We start from the raw sequence: 20544 nt of genomic DNA, 5'->3' as shown, positions 1-20544 counted from the left end.
CAGGTCATTTAGCTCACTGCTCATGAAAGCCACAATATACACTCGCATTATATCACGGAGAGTCTCACTCTCCAGGGCCCCTCCCTGCCATCACTCACAACATAGCACACAGGGCATTGCTTATCTCCTTTATTGGGGCCAGAAATCATCTCCGGTCCTCTAATGCTTTGTTCGAATGTGAGGCAAAAATACTTGTTTTCCCTTTGTTGTCTCTCCTTCATGCTCATGGTGGCTGTGGTGCTTTGAATTGGCTTGCTTATGTCAACTGTTTTACTTTTCATTTTTTATTTCTGGGACTTTAATTTCCAGCCAAGGTCTTTGCAGTGGAAAGAGCAAAGCAGTGTTATTGTCCACGAGTGAACAGTCGAGGAGTGCAAGTTGGCGGCCATGCCCTTGAGTTGTGTGCACTGTCTTTTGTTGTTTTGCAGCGTTCTTGCAGAAGCCTACAGTTCTTACCAAGGCACAGTGTTTTCTTGCTCTGGAAGACATTTTCTTTTCACATGGAATGCCCAACCTAATTCTGTTGGTATCTCCTCTGGGGGCTGAATGTAGTGTTTGACTGTTATCACACCTTCTCTCTGTTTCCCTGAGAATGATCCAGTGGACCTGGGTTATGCAGCTTGTGGGTCTGTTAGCGGCTATTGTTAAAGTAACATTTTTTTTATGCTCAGTATGGCTATATTCAAAAGAGGAGTGCCCCTCGGTAGGCTGCAATTGGCAAGAAAGATCTTTGTGACACGTAAAAAAAAAAATAGTTTGAACAATAAATAAGTAAAGCTGATTAACAAATAAACAGCTGTGAAAGTGAAGACATCCACCCCTTTCTTGAAATGTAATTGCATGTGCGAAAGCTGAAGTAAATCAGCCCTCTGCCGCTGAAAGTAAACTTTGGCACTAACTAAATTAATAAATCTGATTTTTATTATTTCAAGTTGTCCAAATTGAAATGGTCAGTTTTTACCTCAAGTAAAAGTGTTAAACAAGCGTGACCCAAAGTGTGGCAGGAACGTCCCATGAGTATTGGTTGAAGAATGTTAGCGCTGTACCTGTGATTCCTTGGCTTCCAAAAGAGCTTCAGTCAATAATGGTCAAGCCAGGAGTCGAGACAGTCCAGATCTTTAGGAAAATACGTGAAAATCTTTGCTGATGTTTTTACATTTCTGTCAGAAAAAAGTAAAATGTGGAGGCAAATCTTACAAAAAAAAAAAAAAGAAAAAGAAAACTGGTGAAAAACGTACTTTCTCAATTTATTGCCAAAAATGATTCAAGTACTCTAAACCACTCTTAGTATTTCACAAATTTTCAGCATTCTCGAATGTTCAGAAAGTAAACTAATTGATATGTATATAGTGTCTTGGTCACCAGTGTGCACATCTCTTTTCAGACCATAGTTGTACATTACAGTGACAGATTAACTGTCCACACCGGTGGAACTTGTGTTGCCTGCCTGGAGCGAAGAGAAGCTTTGTATGGTAGTATGGCACAACAGGGAGAAGCTTCACTCCGCAGCCCTGCAAAAGGGTGAAAAAGCCACATGTGACAGCCAAGCAGGACGAGGCTACATTGCCAGCTCATTAAAAGTAATAACTTATGCCCAGCTGGGTACATTAAGAGGATACTGCAAGGTACCTGGAAGCCCCATGCCCTTTTAAGGATTGTCTACCATTGTCCTTGTGCCTTCCTGTGCTTATGATCATGTTGGGAGTGGGAGGGGAGATAATTAACTTTTGGGGTACCTTTCATTATTTACAAAATGTTAACTATGAACTACCTTCCAAGAGAGAACCTTCAATTGATCAATGGCTAATATTATGGATGTATTCAGGTACACACCCTGGTTGTCACAATCCTTGCTTTACAACCAGGTTTGCGAACCTGTTGCTGACATCTCTGTCTTAAGTCTCTCTTGTCCCATATTGTCACCTCTTTTCCTTTCACACTTTCTATGAATACTAACTTGAATCACAGTCGAATCGCTTTCCTTCTCATGGTCGCACTTTATCAAGAAATAACTTCAACTCTGCTATTACAAGACAACAAAAAGAAAGGGATTAGCTAATACACCATGGCAAAACAACTGGATGCCGAATGACAGAATTCTTAACAATTGAACATTTTAATTAAAACTTTTGTACGCCTAAATACAGCATCTGGATGTCTTTTGCTGCCACCTAGTGGCTATTATTTTTGTTGAATAGTGATACTCTGTGCCTTTAAGATATGATCAGTAGTTTTCTTCCTTCTCTTCCCCTATTCCCGGAATTCCTCCAATTAAAATAATAATAATAATAATAATAGGTTAAACTAAAAAATCGTTTTAATTCGTTTGTAAATCACTCAACATTTCATACTTCATACCAATTAACAAGTGCTCAGAGTCCAGTGTGTGGAAACGGTACACCATTTTAGGCAAGAGACATTCAGAACATTTGCCGGACAACACTTCTCACAAGAGGACACTCACTTCACAACATTTTAGGATTAGAGTATTGTTCTTGGGAAGTAAGTAATTATAACTTATGTTTTATATAGCGCTTGCTATCTTAGATTTTGTTATTGTGTGGCAGTATGACAAGAGATGTATTATACCTGAACTCAGAAGGACTTGATGTATCTGCTTTTAAAGGATTCAGACTTTTAGCATGTTGGAACCTCTTTTCAGAAGGCCATGGGGCAAGCAGGAGCTACTGGGTCCAACCGTGGGGGTTGAGGCCATTTACTCCTGATGTCCCGGTGCCCAACTTACCAGGGTCCTCCATAACTGGGACAAGTGTTACTCCTTCAGCACTTGATGCTCAGTGGTAACTTGGGTCGATCGGTCCCAAGCTTCGCTAGTTGGGGGAAGGCATGGAAGGAGCCAAATTTATACGAGCACGATACTCCTGATACACTCAGTAGCCCCAGTGAACGATGCCCAACCAGATACTTGTTTTTATGAAAAGGGTGGTATTTAGATACAAACACAAAGTGAAATATGACAAATAATACACATAATCTTCATAAGGCCAGCACTCTAGCTTTGGTTGGACATGGTCCTGAATACGTGAGTCAGCATTCAGGTTAGGACCAGCTAGTGAATATGAGTCTTAGAAGTGTCACAATGGCTTTTAAAGTGCCTCTGTACTTTAGCACTATAGTCAAAGGTAGTCCTCCACCCCCAACCCCTCAAGCCCCAAATGGCTCTGAACCCCGGTGGTCAGTCTTACCTGCTCCCTGTGGAGTTGCAATATGGAAGATCCAGGAGCATTGCAGTGGCCTGGAGCTGTCCAGCGGTTCTGCTTTGCAGTCGACGTGAGCAGATACTGGATGATGAATGGTAGTTTTGTCACTGCAGCAAAGGCAGCTGGACGTCAGCATCTCTTCTCACATTGTGCGTCAAGTTCTTCTGATTCTGGCTACAGGTCTTGGGTGGCTTCTTTTTTCTGATAACAAAGTAGATGCTCTGGTTATGCTGATCACAACTCACTAAGCCTCACTTACATCACACATGGGTGACAGCCCTCTCTCATCCGTGGCCCCCACCTGACATGGCGGTCGCAAACAATGGTAGACAGGGCAACAGCTCTTTCAGGTCACAGCGTTGTACAGGCCTATGGCCCTCTGAGGTCACTGTGATGTAACAGAACAATGGCCCTTAATCTTCTCCACACACCTACCTGGCATATAGATTTGCTGAATTCCATGGCCGACATGCAGATGGTCCAATAGGTACGGTGCTCACAGATAGACCATGAATCTCCTAGTTAGTTTAAGGTCTACTTGGCAGGATATCCATTGGACCTCACTCCCTCCAAGTGCTGTCCTCCTCCTCACAAGGTCCTCTGGTTTCAGCAGGCAGGCTCATGCTAGTGCTCTAGGCTCCAAAGCAAGTGGTCTTGATTCTTCAGGGTGATGTTCCCTTTCACAGCATGGAGACTAGCAGACCTTAGTCACCAGTCCTGGTCACAGCAGGCAAATGTCATGCTGAGCTTCTCCGTGCTGTCCAAGAAATAGTGAGACTCAATCTCATCTTTTTTTTACATCTGTTTCCAGTTAGACATCTAATTTAGTCCCTCAGTCAATGAAATTCGTACTTTGGGTGTTGCGTCCTTTGAGTTGCCCACTTCTCTGCCCTTTGTCCAGCAAGCAGTTGGTCGCAGAAAGAGCAACTCTAATCTTGATAGCCCGACAATACAGGTAAGGGGAGTAATTAGGGAATCGCACCTGGATGTCAGCCTAATGATGTATACCTAACAAAAACTTACAACAGAACCAGCCCTGTTATTTATGATTCCCTGCCTCTGCAGAGTTCCCCTCATCAGCCTTATCTCTCTGACAGTGTGTTCAGTCTATGCTGACCAGTGACTTTTGCAGTATCGGGGATTTTTTTTTAGGTGCATGAGAGAGCCTGTCTTCATCTTCCTCCAATATGTGGGTCCCGCCAAGCTCTCGGGAATGCAGGCAATCCTCAAACCTGTTTGTGATGGCTCCTCCATATGCTTTTCGAAGGCCCTGATTTTCCATCGCGGACCTCACAGACCTCCATGTACAGTACCACACACAGACAAACACATCCATTACCACATGCGTGCTGCACAGTGGTACGTACTAAGTAATGTAGGCTAAGGGCGAGTTAAGTTCACAGCAATGAAACTTTACATGAGTGGTCCTTTAGGCTCAATTCCAGAGAAATTGGTAAAAAGGCCTGTTCACTCCACCAATCACCTTCCCTCAGTAGTGCTTGCGCTACGTAGGTCTTAGTAAGGGCAGTAGTACTTTACCACTATGAGTTTAGTGCTTTGTGTGGCCCTGCTGGTCTAACAAGACCGCAATCCATGAGACAGGCCTATGTCACGGTGAAAACCCATGATCAGTTTTCGAACATGACCAAAATTCTGCACCAGGGATACAGATATTGTTGTACCTGGAGCACTAGAGGTGCACGTTAGTCACCATGCAAGGGACTTTTCCATCCCAACATAGCATGAACGTTTATCATAACATTTTGAAGATGGCTCGTCAACACAATGCACTATTTAGAAGGACCATTATTTTAACCAGGTAGAACGTGACTGCGTGAACTGTATGCTGGTTCCCCAAAATGGTCACAAGCTAACATATTGGCCCGATCCAAAATACCAAAATAATTAATACATAAACAAATTAAATAATGGTTTACTGTGGGAGTTTTACATTTAAAAACATTAACATTTTTCAATGGGTGCAGTGGTCATTGCCATGCTTTATGCTGGTTGGCTTGCATCCTACATGCAGCTTGGGAAGACATCTCTTTCTCTTGTGACTCCATTCTTAACCTAATATTGAGAACTCCAGTAGCTCTTAGTTACAATTCCTATGCTCCTTTACTTGCGATTGTAATCCATATGGCTATAATTCTCAGATTGTAAAAACAAGCTACTGACTTTACACTGCACTATCTGGCTCATTTAAACCAAGACCTTCACCTTCAAAAGCCTCCATGCTAATATACTACATCATCATTGTCCATTTGTATTGGTCCAATAAAGTTCTTGTTTACCCATACACAAATTCATAAATGAGGACCACAGAAAGGCTTCTTGACTTGTGATGAGATTCTAGATACGGTCTGTGCTCACACTCTGCTATCTGGGTGTAAGTCATCCTTTAAGGAGAATTACTTTTTTGTTTTACAATGGAGGGCACTTTCCTTTACGAGTCTCCTGGCGTCCTTGTTAGTGACTGAGCTCCTCACATCTGGCTAACCTTTCTTCTCAAAAGTATCATTGATGCTTCCCAAACACCATACTCCTTCAGGCGTATCTCCCACCATGCCCATGCGCGATCCTGTCAGTGTCTTCTGCAGACTGGCGTTAAACCTCAGACTGTGGGTTCTCGAGCTGTTTTATGGACATTTTTGCTATATTGACTATTATTTTTATGCTGTTTTATTAGTTACTTATTCACCTCTTTAGTTCTTGTACCAAGAAAAGAGGACTTGTTGTTCGCATTCAACATAGTTATGGTTATACTCGACGTCCTATTGGTTGTTCACTTTATGATGTCACTTTGTAGTTTTATCATTTTTTCTTTGGGAAATGTAGTTCTTACTTGGCTGCTGTAAAAATTAAAGCAAGAAAAGACTGCATAATATGAGCCTCCGGTCTTGTAATAAAATTGTAATTTCCATGTATTAGATTCATATAGTATGCTCAACATCATAACAGTGGTGCGTCTGCCCCTTCATCACAAAATATTGCAGAAGACTGCCTTCCCTTTTTGTTGTCTGTGCGAAATAGTACATCTAGAAACTGGAGAAAAAAAAACAATGCCTATATGACCTTATTGGCACACATACAAATTGTTTTCATTCAGTTAAGCTAAAGTACGTGGATACCCTTTGGGATTTAAGTACCGCACTAAAGGGACAGAATAAAACTAAACCAGCAAGTTTTTTACCAGTCAAATTACTATCTTTAAGGTTTTTCATAGCCAAAGAGTATGTGTGGAATCTTGAATCCAAACGCTGCCTAATGTTTAGACTATGAATAATGTCCATTGTTCCTCTAATGGCAGTGGTCTCAAAAATCAGAAAGACAGTCTCCGAATGTCTACCAAACTGGTCACATGTCTGCAATAGAAGATGCTCTATAAATATCTCATGTTGTAGTAAATTCCTCAAGGTGGTAGCGACTAAAATGCCTCCAGATTTGAGTATGAAAAACACAAGTTAATCCTAGTTTGATGTCAAAGTTTTCGACCTCAGTTCTGCTCTTTAACGCCTATGTCATTTATAGCAAGTAAATGGAGGTTTTGCTAACTGACAACACTTTAATGACTTGGTTATAGATAATAAGAAGTGTGAAATCCTTGTTCAATAGTAAAGGGCATGTGAACATCCTAATTCTATTCAGCTCCAGCCCAGGGGTCTTCATTTGATAAGGATCGAGAACATTCTATAAGTTGTGTTCCTAACTATGGACTTGACAAAGACCTTCGGAGCACATGCAAGAAAAAGTTTCGTACATATAGCTCCAGTTCTCAGCGAGAAACGTGTTAAGACTCATTGACGGAGTAGAATAAAATAGTCAAAACAAAACACCAGCACATTTGAAAGAAAAAGCAGACTAGAGTTACAAAACCAATTCCGGTTTTGACTTTTTCCTTAAAGCATATCACACAAAATGTTCAGAGATGCGTTAACCGTGAACTCAAACTAGGAGGTACCCTAATTGACGTGCTGCAGTCATGCACCTTGTCCAAAATTATAATTGGAAATGAAACAAATTGCATTCCTTTGCAGTTTTTAGTTTATATAAAAATGTCTGAACTATGTTAGGGAATGTTTAAAAAACAAACAAACTTAGGTTTCGTTTTAGACGTTTTAAATCAAATTATTAATATGCTGTTTTATGGGCACTTCTAAGTATAAAAATAACACTCCAGCATGGCCGCTTCCTTCGTCCATCATGGAGGCAACCGCAGCTTCATGCATTGTTCAAGTCCTTCATAACTACTATTTTAAATACTGCGCTCTTTGAAATAATCGGCCTCTCCTTGTATTGATGCTGAATTTTGATACTTGTTTCCATTTTGAGGACATGACGCCTTAAATAAATGTGTGTGAAACCTCGTACTCAATGTATGGTGGACAAAAAACGTGCTCACATGACTGGATATCGAGTTTGAATGCACAAATTAGCCTCTCGACTGCTAGGGTTTTCCGCCCCCCTGGTGTTGAGCTTTTAGGTAGCCAGAAAAGTCCAGATATAAATTTACAGTTCCAATAGCTCTAACTCAAGCAAATGCAAGACCTATTTGCATTGCAAATGCTTGGTTTTCATGTGGTTATGCTCTCTCGGGGCTAACTATATGTTTAAATGACCATGTTTGTTACAAATGCTATTTTCATTGTGGTGTCCTACAGGGGCTGTTCTAAGCATTACAGTCATATCCACATACTACAATATTTGTCGCACGCAAACTCGCCCCATAACGCTTTGCAGGGCATTACTTTTACTAAACATTTCTGCTAATAACTCAGCCTGTGGTGGTCCTAGGTCAATGAGACCACCTTCAAGACGTTCACCACGTGCTCTTTCTGTCAAGATCACCTATGGGTCCCCACACTAAGTTAGTGGGAACCCCAAAACAATAACCACTACCACCATTCACAATCTTTTTAAGCCCTCGTTGGCTGGAACTTTTGTATTATAGCTGAGAAAAGTTATGTTTAAAGGATCTTGTTTGTCATATTATTGGAGTAGTCCTGCTAGCCCTGAAAATGTGTAATGCACTATGCCCTTTAGGGGCTAACTACATGGTTACATAACATTACTTTCTCCCATTCTGTTTTCATGTGTTTATGCCCTCTAGGGGCTGACCGTATGGTTACATAACCATGTTTCTTCCAAATGCTATTTTTATTGTGGTGTCCTCTAGGGGCTGTTTTGAGCATTGCAGTCAACATGCTACATGAAAAGCCGCCCAATAATGCTTTGCAGGGCATTACATTTACAAAACATTTTGCTCATAACTCACTTGTGGTGGTCCTAGGACAATGTGACCACCTTCAAAACGTTCACCACAATGTGCTCTTTCTATGTAGATCATCTTTGGGTACCCAGAATAGGTTAGTGGGCACCCCCCCCAAAAAAAAAGAATAACCCCTCCCACCATTCAGTGCCCTGTGCCTCCTACCATTGAGCATACACTTTTCCTAAACCAATTCAGAAAAATAGAGTACATTTTAATAAATGTTTTGATACCAAAATTCAAAATAGAACCGGAGTAATGAATTTTTAAAGTATAATGTTCAAAATGGAACCTAAAAGAGAAAAGTGCCAAATGCGGACATCTGGTCTTGCTAGACTGCTGCCAAGTCGAAAGTTGAGGCTGACCGTGATGGTGCGTGGTTCGGATACAAGAAGTGGATTGGGCCACTTACTTTTTTTAATTTTGAAGAGAAAATATCTGAGAAGATAGCAGTTCAGCGGGGCAAGGTTGCAGGAGTGTCTTAGGAGGGAGTGTCATCGTCCGATAGCCTTGGAGCAGATTTGCAGTGAATATTTGATACCTTTTGGAGTTTGTCTTCAGAGGGACAAAGCACAAGGCTGTATCTGAAGACAGCTGCACAAGGTCAAATACCCTTTTGGCGAAGAGCTGTTTAAATGAATTTGCTGCTGAGGAGAAGAATGCAGTGGGAGAAGCTGCAAAGTCAGTCTGACCAGCGATGCACCTAGGCGGATGCAAGAGCAGGTTGGTCCTAGACTTCTCCTAGTTCTCAGAGCACTTTTTGGCCATATTTGGTCTAAGTTCTCTGTTTTGGAAAATGGCCATCTGGGCACCTTTAGCACCACAACCAATGGTCCAGGAGTAGAGGGAGACCTCTTGGGGGGGGTTCAGGACTCAGGCTGGATCCAACTGCAAACTCAAGATGGTGGGATCCTGTTATATGCCAGTGACTCTGAACAGGCCAGCAAACTAGCCTCTGGAGTCACTTCTGGCAGTCCTGGGTGCAGGTGTATATGGAGGGCTCAGTAGCAGAGCTGGCCACTGAGGGTTCAAGGCAGGCTCCAGGCAGCAAAGCAGTCCTACGTACAGCAGCATTCTGGCAGAGTGCACAGCAGGTCACAGCAGCAGCAGGGAGTCCTCTGAGAGCCCTTCCACAGGTTCAGTAGTGAACTGAAAAGTGGGTCTGAGAGTCCTATTTTTATATCCCGGTGCCCTTCTCCTAGAAGGTGGAATACGTTTCCAGAGTGCTTCTTTGAAGTTCTTGGAATTTCCTGCCTCCCCTGCCTTTGCTCCAAGCTGGCTGCACCTAATCCCACTATTGTATAACTGTCTGGGGAGAATTTTCAAATTCTGTCAGCTATTCCCAGTCATGTGACCCAAGACAGGCTGCTGGCTCGAAGCGCATGAGGGCAGAAAAATACAAACTTTCTAAAAGTGGTGTTTTCAGAATTGTAGTGATAAATCAAACTTTACCATTAAAGAGGGGTTTTCATTATAATTCCATAGGTACCAAACATGGCATCTACCTCTTCTCATTTAGGAATTACGGCTTGTTAAATATAATATGGGATCCCCAATTTTCTCCTATCAGAGGGGTAGGCCTCACAGTAGTGAAAAACAAATTCGGAAGTTTTTCACTACCAGGAGATGTAAAACCTAAAAGTATATATTCTACCTTATAATTATACAGCACTGTAGCCCATGGGGGCTACCTAGGGCATACCTTACGGTGAGTTGTATGTAATAAAAGGGGAGTTTATTGCTTCTCAAGGAGTTTTAAATGCAAGTCGCCACGTTCGTGGGACACTGCATTCAGGCTGCAATGGCAGGCATGGAACATGTTTTGAAATTGTATTTCAGTGGGTGGCACAACAAGTGCTGCAGGGGCCCACTAGTATCATTTAATTTAGAGGCCCTGGGTATATGGTATACCACTCTGCCAATGACTTATAAGTAAATATGCCAGTCAGGTGTACACCAATCAAACCATGTTTAGGGGAATGAGCACAAGCAATTTATCACCGATCAGCAGTGATAAAGAGCACAGAGTCCTAAAGCAGACAGAAGCAAAATCCAGAAAAAGTGGAGGTAAGCAGGGAAAACGTTAGGGGGAAGACCACCCTAAGGCTAACAGGTCTAACACAAGGGTTTGGCCCTACCTGTCAAAAGGGCAGGTATGTGTAGGGAGCTGGGTTCGGGTTGCAGTACCCCCCACACACACTTTTTGCCTGTTTTTTAGATGCAACTTTGACTGAAGTACACTGGGTTCCTGCTCACCAGGTCCCCAGTGCCAGTGTTCCTTCCCTAAAACATGACACCTGGACACTTGACCCCCAAGTAACCAGGCCCTTCAGCCGCTCCATAAGCCCCTAGTTAATGGTACCCTTGGTATCTTGGGCATGGGTACTGAAGAGGGCCCCTTAGAGCTGCAGCACAACTTGTGCCACTCTGAGGGACCAAGCACCAACCTTATGCAGACTGCCATTGTCAGTCTGTGTGACAAGGTGCTCCCAAAATTTAAGACATGGCACCATGTCCCCTAAAACACTGCTTGTAACTACAGTAGGCCTTCAGCCCTAAGGCAGGGTGCAATATATTACAAGTGATGGCATATATGCATGGGCATATATGCCCCTACTATGTCTTTGTCAATTCTTAGACATAGTAAGTGTGCAGGGAAGCCATTTTAAGTCATGTGCTGGACACTTGTCAATACAAGTTCCCCAGCTACATGATGGCTTCTCTGAACCTAGGGATGTTTGGTATCAATCATCTGGTATTAGTAAACCCTCACTGATTCCAGTGATGGATATACTAATACACACACCCAGAGGGCACCTTAGAGGTGCACCCTGAATAATTTACCAACTGTTGGTGAGCTCACTGACTGGTTCTGACCAGCCTGCCACCAAAAGACAAGAATCTGACCTCCTAAGGCGAGAGCCTCGACTCCCTAGTGGTCAGAAACAAAAGCCTGTCTGGGCGGGAGTTTTACCCACCCCTCCCCACAGGTGGGGACCTGCATTCCAAGGCAGGAACTTCAAAGAAGCCCACCACCTTTGGTATGCCGATCTGGCCTTCCTCAGCAGAAGATTCCAACCTCCCTGTCCCAGGGCCCATCTGGCACCTGGACAGGTGGGAAAATTAGCTATGCAGGAGGCGTGTCACATTTCCAGACTTGGAACACCCCTAGGTTGACCAACCTGGAGGGACACGACTTAGGAAATTCCACCATCTTGCATGTGGTGGAATTTAGGAACTCTGGACAGGTGATGCCCACTGCACCTCTGCACCTGGATGCCCCGGACCGAGGAAAAGAGGTCCTCTGGTGTCCCTATTTCCCCCAAACTCGTGAGACCCAAGCCCACCTTTTGGTTCATTGGGACTGCCCCCCGCCCCAGTCAGGCCCTGCAGGCTGCTTCTGTGGCCCACCTGCATTGCAGCTGCCTTCGGTGATGGTAAACCCGATGGTCCAAATCACCTCTTCACCTGGACGTCCCAGACCGAGGAGAACAGGACTACTGGTGTCCCTACGTCCCGGAGCATCGCAAGAAGTGAACCCCCTTGGTGGTTCACCCGGAGAGGACTCTCAGTCCACCTCTGCAGCAACTTTGTGACTGGACCGATCTCCATAGACTTACATGGGGCACCAGACGCTGAACTGCACCCTGCTTTCCTGTGCCACCCAAGGTGACCTGTTGGTGTGGCCTTGGACCCTACCCCATACTTATCCTAAGTCCAGGAGATTGGTCCTTTACATCGCTGTGCTATACCTGTATGCAGTGCTTGTTCTTCCTCCATAGGATAACATTACAGCATCTAAAAAATGCACTGTCTACTTTTAAAAACTCTAAAAATACATAACTAGAAAAGCACTCACCTGACTCCGGTGATTCTGGTATCAAAGTTCATATAATAGTACATGTTATTTTATAAATAATGGTGTGTGTCTCACTGCATGAGTGTATGCCTTACATGCTTAGCACTACCCTCGATATACCTAACTGCTCGACCACACTACAAAAAAAGAGTATTTGGGAAGTCATTTGTGCCTCTGTAATACCTCTGGGAATTGTTTGGACTCTTTGCACAGTGGACCTCATTTTGAAAAGCCAGCTTCCTACAGTATGTAATTAGGTAAGTAAAGGAAATGTTTTCAGTTTGATGGTACAGAATGCCTAACAGTCTTAATTACTCCCTTCTAAATTGTTTTCATCCCATATTAACTTATGTGCTATGTTCCAAGGTAAGAGGATGTTCCATCATGGTGTCTTTCTCTATTGCAGGGATTTTATTATTCCTTCTTTAAGACTATCATCGAAGCACCCTCCTTTGTCATTGGCGTTAGGAGTATAATAGAGGATTCAAGCACAGAATATCCTCTAGTCATTAATTCCTTGAAGAGGTTCAATGTTTATCCTGAGGTCAGTAAGTATTTTCTGCATATTGTTATTTTTCATTTTACTATACTATTTTAATGTCACATATAAATTGGGTTATGACTATATATTGACAAGAGAGTAAGGTATTCAGGAATTTACAGTAATTTAGAGAATGTATTGCTATTTTGCCAATATTAGGTTGCATTTCATTGTTTGTTTTCCTTTCTAGCTTTATAACTTTTTGTTTTGTTGCTGTGGTTCCTCGTCATATAAAAGCACAGCTGTCTGCATGACCACATGTTAGCATTTTTTCAAAATATACTTAGCATGGGATTTTTCCTTCTAGAGCAGTATTACTCTCTCATCTTATGGTGTTGACTATTTGATGTGTTATTCGGCTTCCTATTGAGTGGCTACACTGCAATGTGTACTAATTTACATTGGAAAAGTAGGTTGAATCATCAGTCATTTTTTTTCTCTGCAGCTGGCTTTTTCTAAAAATATTTTAGTTGGGATTGAAAATGGAGGCCTGACCTGTTATCTTTACAAATACTTGTTTTTTTCTCTGCAGGTAAAGAAGTTGTTAACCATGAAAAAAACTTGTAGGGGTTGCTGGCAATAGTTTTTAAGGAATTATTGAACTTGTTAATGGGAATGGGAACTTTATCACTTTAGCCTATTTCCAACTTGGAGTTAGTGCATTTAGAATTGAAGAAACAAAATTTGTGTTTGTAGCATGTGTTGTTGTAGATGCACATGCTCTGCATACTCTTGGCATCTAGTATTTGGCTCAGATGTTTTAAAATACTTGTTTTGAAGAAAAACAACTTGCAGTCACAAGATGCACTGTGACTTCTTCCTTAGACGGCAATGCATGTGAATACCCTACTCCATATTACAGCTATATCAGTCTTTCGCCCATAGGTTTGGGACTTGTATTACTGAGGATTTGAGTTTTGTCACATCCTTCACACTTCCACTTAGGCTGGTATGGAGAAAGTAGATTCTGGTAGTTGGGCAAATCATCAACGACAGCCTCTGAAACTAACAACCTTTGACTCCCGACTGTTGGGCCACTAGCCTCTTTGGGGCGTGACCCTCCATGCCATCCCTGCTTCACCTTCAACTCGAAAAAGAACCCATAGTATCACCAAGAAAGAAGGGCTCACCAGAACATGGCAGCTGCAGGCCTTCTACGACACTCCTGACATCTTCGGATAAAGGTGAAGACGCCGGACCCTGGGGTGTTCTGCCCTATCGCTGTCGGTTGGTACAGAGGTGATGTTTTCCTCTGAATCCAACCAGGAGGAATAAGAATAAGATGTTGTAGGAGGCTGGCCTGGTTTGTAGTGGGGTACCTTAGGTACTTAAACCTTATAGCAGCTCCACTTATCCCTTATTAGTGAAATGTAGTAGTGTTCTAGCAGCTTAGGCTGATAGAGGTTGCTGTAGCAGAGCAGCTTAGGCTGAACTAGGAGACATTAAAAGCTCCTGCAATACCACTATAGTTACACAGTACGTATACACCATAAAAGACAATACTCAGTTTTACCAAAAATAAAGGTACTTTATTTTAGTGACACAAGGCCTAAAATATCTTAGAGGCAATACTACTTCTGGAATGAAGTATTATACACAAAATATATACTAGGCACCAAAATCAGGTACGTAATAGTCATAGGATAGTATAAACAATAATACCATAGAATGCAATAGGAAGAAATAAGTCTAGGGGCAACACAAACCATGTACTAAGAAAGTGGACTGCGAATCACAAATTCCCCCTAAACAAGTGTAGTGTGTAGAGGATCGCTGGGAGAGTAAGAAAACCACAAAGGTGAGTAAAATACCTCACCCCAGAGCCCAGGAAAGTAGGAGTAAAGTACTGCAAGTTTCCTTAGGACACACTACAAGTCATGATTAGAGTTATTGCAAGAACCAAGCAAGACTGCAAACAACAAATGGTGGATTCCTGGACCTGAAGACCTGCAAAGAGAGGAGACCAAGTCCAGAAGTTGCCGAAGATTCTAGGAAGGACAGGAGCCCCTGCCAACCTAGAATATGATGCAAAAGAGGATTCTCCAGTTGGAAGAAGTCTGCAGAAGATGGCTGTGGGTTCCTGCGTGATGCAAAGGATGTCCCACGTAGAGATGTTGGATGCAGGCGAGTTGCAGCGCTGGATTAGTCCAACAAGCCTTGTTTCAAGCAATGTTGCGGATTGCATAAAAATGGTGTTGCCTGGACCCAGGAGGGGCCTAGGGGCCTCAACTTAGACTGAGGAGGCAGAGGGGCTCCCAACACTGGAGGGAACCCACAGATGACCAGGCAGCACCCACGGAGGTCCCAGGACACCGGGAAAAGAAGGTGCAAATTGTGGTTGCTGCCGCACAACAAAAGAAGGGCCCATGCCGCCAGAGGACAACTCAGCGAGTTGAGCATCGCAGGATAGAGTGCTGGGGACCTGGGCCAGGCTGTTCACGAAGGATTCTTGCAAATAGTGCACAGAGGACTCAGGAGGTGAAGATGACGGGTGCAAACGGGGAAAGCAAGCTCTTACCTCCTCCAAATTTGGACAGATAGCCCTTAGGACAGTCTGTGTCGAAGGGGTCCACCCCCTGTGTTCCAAGGAGCACGCTCAGTGCCAGGAGAGGTATCCAAGAGAACAGGTTGTCGTCTTAAAAGGTGCCTGCTGGAGCAGGGAAGTGACTCCATCACTCCACTGGAGATTTCTTCGGTCCTTCTGGTGCAGGGTGAAGATGGTAATTCCCCATAGCGTGTACACTGTGGGAACTGTTGCAGTTGCTGGCTGGATCTGAAGTTGCAGAGGAAAAATAGCCCTTCTGGATACTTTGTTGCAGTTACAGCGGTTCCTAAAGCAGTCTACAGTTGATCCGAGGTCAGAGGATGAAGCAGTAGTTTCAGAGGATTCCTGAAGGAAACTTGCAAGCAGAATCAGAAGAGGAATCCATAGGAGAGATCCTAAATAGCCCTGAGAAGGGGATTGACTACCTAACCAGGTATGCACCTATCAGGAGGGGTCTCTGTCATCACCTGCTGGCACTGGCAACTCAGAGGCCTCCAGAGTGTCCCCACACCTTGGAAAACAAGATGGCTAACGCCTGGGACACACTGGAGGAGCTCTGTGCACCGCCCTGGGGTGGTGATGGACAGGGGATTGATCACTCCCCTTTCCTTTATCCAGTTTCACGCCAGAGCAGGGATTGGGGTTCCCTGAACCGGTGTAGACTGGCTTATGCAAGGAAGGCTCCATCTGCGCCCTTCAAAGCGTTTCCAGAGGCTCTGGTAGGCTACCCCTCCCAAGCCTGTAACACCTATTTCGAAAGGGAGAGAGTGTTACAACCTCCTCCCAAAGGAAATGCTCTGTTCTGCCTTCCTGGGACTGAACTGCTCAGACCCCAAGAGGGTAGAACCCTGTCTGTGAGGTGGCTGTAGCTGCAGTGCAAGCCTCAGAGAGCTGGTTTGACCATACTGGGGGTCCATGGTCGAGCCCCGAGGATGCATGGAATTGGCCAAATTTGGAATGGGGGACAATGCCATGATCTCAGACACCTTACATGGCCATATTTGGAGTTACCATTGTGAGGCTACATATAGGTATTGACCTATATGTAGTTCATGCGGCTAATGGCTTCCCCGCACTCACGAAGACCGGGGATATGGCCCTGGACAGCGTGCGGGTACCTTTGCTAGTGCAAGGGTGCCCTCACACTTAGTAACTTTGCACCTAGCCTTCAGTAGATGAAGGTTAGACATATGGGTGACTTATAAGTTACTTAAGTGCAGTGAAAATGGCTGCGAAATAGTGGGTGCACTATTTCACGCAGGCTGCAGTGGCAGTCCTGTGAAAGGGTTTGTCTGAGTTCCTTATGGGTGGCAAAAGAAATGCTGCAGCCCATAAGGATCTCCTGGAACGCCAATGCCCTGGGTACCTAGGTACCATATACTAGGGACTTATAAGGGGGGGGGGTCCAGTGTGCCAATTAGAATTGGTAAATGAAGTCACTAAACTATAGTGACTAATTTGGAAGCAGAGAGAGCATACGCACTGAGGTTCTGGTTAGCAGAACTTCAGTGACACTGTTAAGCACTACTGACAATACACACAATAGGCCACAAACTATGAGCACTGGGGTACTGGCTAGCAGGATCCCAGTGGGACAGGCAAAACACACTGACATATAGGGTTTTCACTATGAGCACTGGGGTCCTGGCTAGCAGGATCCCCGTGACACAGTAAAAACACACTGACAGACACTCACAAACAGGCCAAAAGTGGGGGTAACCATGCTAGAAAGAGGCTACTTTCTCACAGACGTCTCCTTCGCTTTTACTAACTTGGGTGTCAAATGAAGATCTCGGCAAGAGCTGTGAGTGTGGTTGATACTAACACCCACAGCTAGCCTGCGTGGGTGTGGAATCGAGACTTTCCACCTCCTCAAAACCACTAGGCTCCATGGAAAAAAGGCCTTGGAGTTCACACAGCTCCCTACTCTGGGTAGCGACCCTCTTTGGGTCGGCTACTCTTCACTTATGGCCACACTTGACTCTGAGGCTGCCACCAGCAATGAAACCACCATCGGCACACTGATTCCATCAACAGGCATTCTGATGATTCATGGCAAGTGATTCTTTAACGACTACATGATTTTATGGAAGGGAAAATCTCCACGAAGCTCCATCTTACAACACCTTCGGAAATGTTGCATTATAGGACGGAACTAACTTTCAGTGGACAGCTGACTTTGGAGCCCAGCCCACCCGCCCCCCATTACTGCTGCTAATCCTAAGAGACACAAGGATGGGGGCATCAGCCCTCTCTGCTATGTTGCACTTCCTCCTCTTCTTTGATCACTCTCACCAGTAGCACCTCCTCTATTGCCTCCCGTCAGCATAGCCTCCTCCCACTTCTCCTTTGGGGAAGGCAGCCCCTTGGGCCCTGCTGACCCTTAAAAGGCACAATTCGACCCGGTGCCAACAGATAACCCGTGCGACGACTACGATCTAAATCCCCTGGGGGATCCAGACCTGGACCATTACTCAGTTAGGGCATCTTCCCCCAGACAATACCACAGCATTCCACAAGGTGATCCAACGGGCGGCCACTGTCCACAAAGTGGATGTACATGTTCACCACGAGGAGGACTGTTTCCTTTCGTAAATATTCTGTTGGTTAGAACTGTCCATTTCCTCCCATACTCAAATCTGCCCCCAACCCCTTCAAGGAGCCACTCAAGACAAGGGTTGTAACACCACGAGTGAAGAAAAAGCACAAACCTGCCTACGACCCAGCCTATATCAGTGGTCATGTGTCACTGGGCTCCCTGATTGCCAATACAGCACTCAAGCCGGCATCCGCTCTGACTATGGGCAATGCTCACCCAGCTAATAAAGACAGCAAGAGGCTAGACGCTGCCAGTAAAAGGGTAGCAATGGAGGCCACTATCCACTGGAGCTCAGCCAACTCATTTGGCCTCCTTTCCCACTATGACAGGATACAATGGGAATGCAATGGAAGAGCTAGTCAAGCATCTCCCAAAGGAAATAAAAAAAAAAGTGTCAAGAGATTATCACAGAGGGGGAAACTTTCTCCAGTGCTACAGTCTGACACAGCGAGCACCACACATAGGGGGGGTGAACTTTTTTGTTTTGTGATGTTGCCTTGTGCACTTTAAGTGAGTAGGGTTTGCCAAGACGTGAGTACCTTGCTTGTTGCACCACGGAGCTCAAGGTAGCCTGGCTGATGAAGGGTAACAACCTGAAACTGGTCCCAGGATGCTTGTTTCCTTTCCAGGGAGGACCTGGCCTGGCAGTTCAGGCTGGACTGTTCCCATGGGGAACAGGGTCAAGACTGATTTGCATATGGCTGGGTCCAAACTGGGGTGACGTGGCAAGCAAAAAATTATGGATTATACCCAGATCTGTGACTGGGGTTGAGTGTTTGAAATGTTTCAACAATCCGTTTATCATTTTATTTTGTTTTGTGATGTTACCATCTCACTCCTACACAGCCTCTGTTTAAGAATAATTGCCACAAAGTACCACCTACACCTCCTTCACATCCCCTTTCTAGGGACTGTGCTAAATTCTGTTATAAGCTCACAGAGTTCTAACCTTTCAGCAGTTTTTACCTTTTTTCAGCCAGATTGTCATCCCTCAGTGGGAACCTCTATGTGCTTACTGGGTATAATGGCTTCCTGTATTGCCATAGTATCCCATGCCCTGCTCCAGAGACCCCATCTATAACAGTGCCTCTCAGCTCATTGGTCACAGGTAGAACGTCAGTGGGTAGATCTAGTGTTTGTAAACGCCAGTGCCCATAGTTTTCTGCGGGGGCGGAACAGCAACAATCAGCTGAAGGGCAGACCCTTTCTGGACCCCATTCCGCAACTCATCACCCCCCAGCGCCTCTCACATTTGCTGGGGAGTGCATCTGGAATACAGAACCATTCAAGCTGTATGGGCTCCTCATCACCAGGGCACCACATCAACTATCTGTAGCCCCTTGCCTTGAAGGCCTTACTTCCCCTCATCCGGTGTGAAGTAAAACTAATCAAAACAGACATGCAAACTAGAAAGAGAGTGTTACTCCTTACTTGGCAGTGTACATTCCCCCTCAACATTCACCTCATGGCAGAGTACCTTCCAAGGCTTTGCATGAAACTGTGTGAATTTAATTTCTCTTTCTTGCCTATTTCCAGCACAGGGACACTCCACTCAGACCTATTCACCACCCTTGAAAACACAAGATGCCCAAGCTTTGTCTCCAGGTACCCACAGACCTGGGCAATGCACTGTGGATGAATCGGTTAGGGATCTTAACTTACCCTTTTTCACATCTCCCACTTCTTCCATTTGTGGTTTAGAAGGTGCAGAAAACGTCTGAGACTCCCATAAGGATAGCTCCACCTTGGCCAGACAATCTGGCACTCAGCACTACTCAAAATGTCAGTCAGCCCCCACAAAAGGCCATCCTACCAGCTGGATCATCTCACCAAGAGTCAAGGTGAAATCAGACCTCTGGCCTCCAATGAGATCATTCTAGTGATCTGGCATCTGAGCGGGCCTAGAGTTCAGCTTCCTGCACCTTCCACAAGAATGCATGAACATCCTATGGTAATCACCCAGGCGTACATAATGAGCCAGTTATTCAGCAAAGTGGAAGAGGTTTGTCCAGTACTGTATGCCCAAACAAATGGACCCTCCAAGCCCCCAGTCAAGGGCATCATTTGAGGTCACCTTCAACTGCAAAAGTCAGGCCTTACCTACACTGTCATACGGTTCCATTTAGTAGCTATAACCACTAACATGAAAAACAGGGAGCATTCCTCCCTTTTCCACATACTGGTTTTTAAAGCCTTCAGGGAGAGCCTCAAAAGAAACATCCCTCCCAGAGCCACCCCCCCCCCGCACCAGTGTGGAGTTTCACTGTAGTTCTTACTAGACTCATTTAGACCTTCTCTTGAGCCTCTCCACTTTTGCCTCCTCCAGTTCCTTTCCTGGAATGAAGATTTTATTGTGGCCATAACACCTCTAAGGCGTATTGGTGAACTTCAAGTCCTCACACTAGAAGACCTCTTTTTCAGGTTCTTAAAGTTAGGAAGGTACTCAGGACGAACCCAAAATACCTCCCCAAAATCGATTCCCATTTCTAAATTAATCAAACCATAGA

General features: G+C 44.5%; 1 protein-coding gene across 1 annotated transcript in view; it reads left to right on the top strand.

The window, feature by feature from the left end:
• The window catches only part of DPY19L1 (dpy-19 like C-mannosyltransferase 1), a 377005-nt gene that overhangs the window by 78939 nt on the left and 277522 nt on the right, over nucleotides 1–20544 (top strand). Inside the window, exon 4 of the mRNA XM_069215489.1 lies at nucleotides 12759–12896. Within this exon, the coding sequence (XP_069071590.1) occupies nucleotides 12759–12896 (138 nt within the window). The remainder of the gene's footprint in view (nucleotides 1–12758; nucleotides 12897–20544) is intronic.

The sequence above is a fragment of the Pleurodeles waltl genome, chromosome 2_1 (genome assembly GCF_031143425.1).
Source record: "Pleurodeles waltl isolate 20211129_DDA chromosome 2_1, aPleWal1.hap1.20221129, whole genome shotgun sequence".
In the NCBI taxonomy this organism is placed as follows: domain Eukaryota; kingdom Metazoa; phylum Chordata; class Amphibia; order Caudata; family Salamandridae; genus Pleurodeles; species Pleurodeles waltl.
This window is presented reverse-complemented; position numbering and strand designations above follow the sequence as displayed.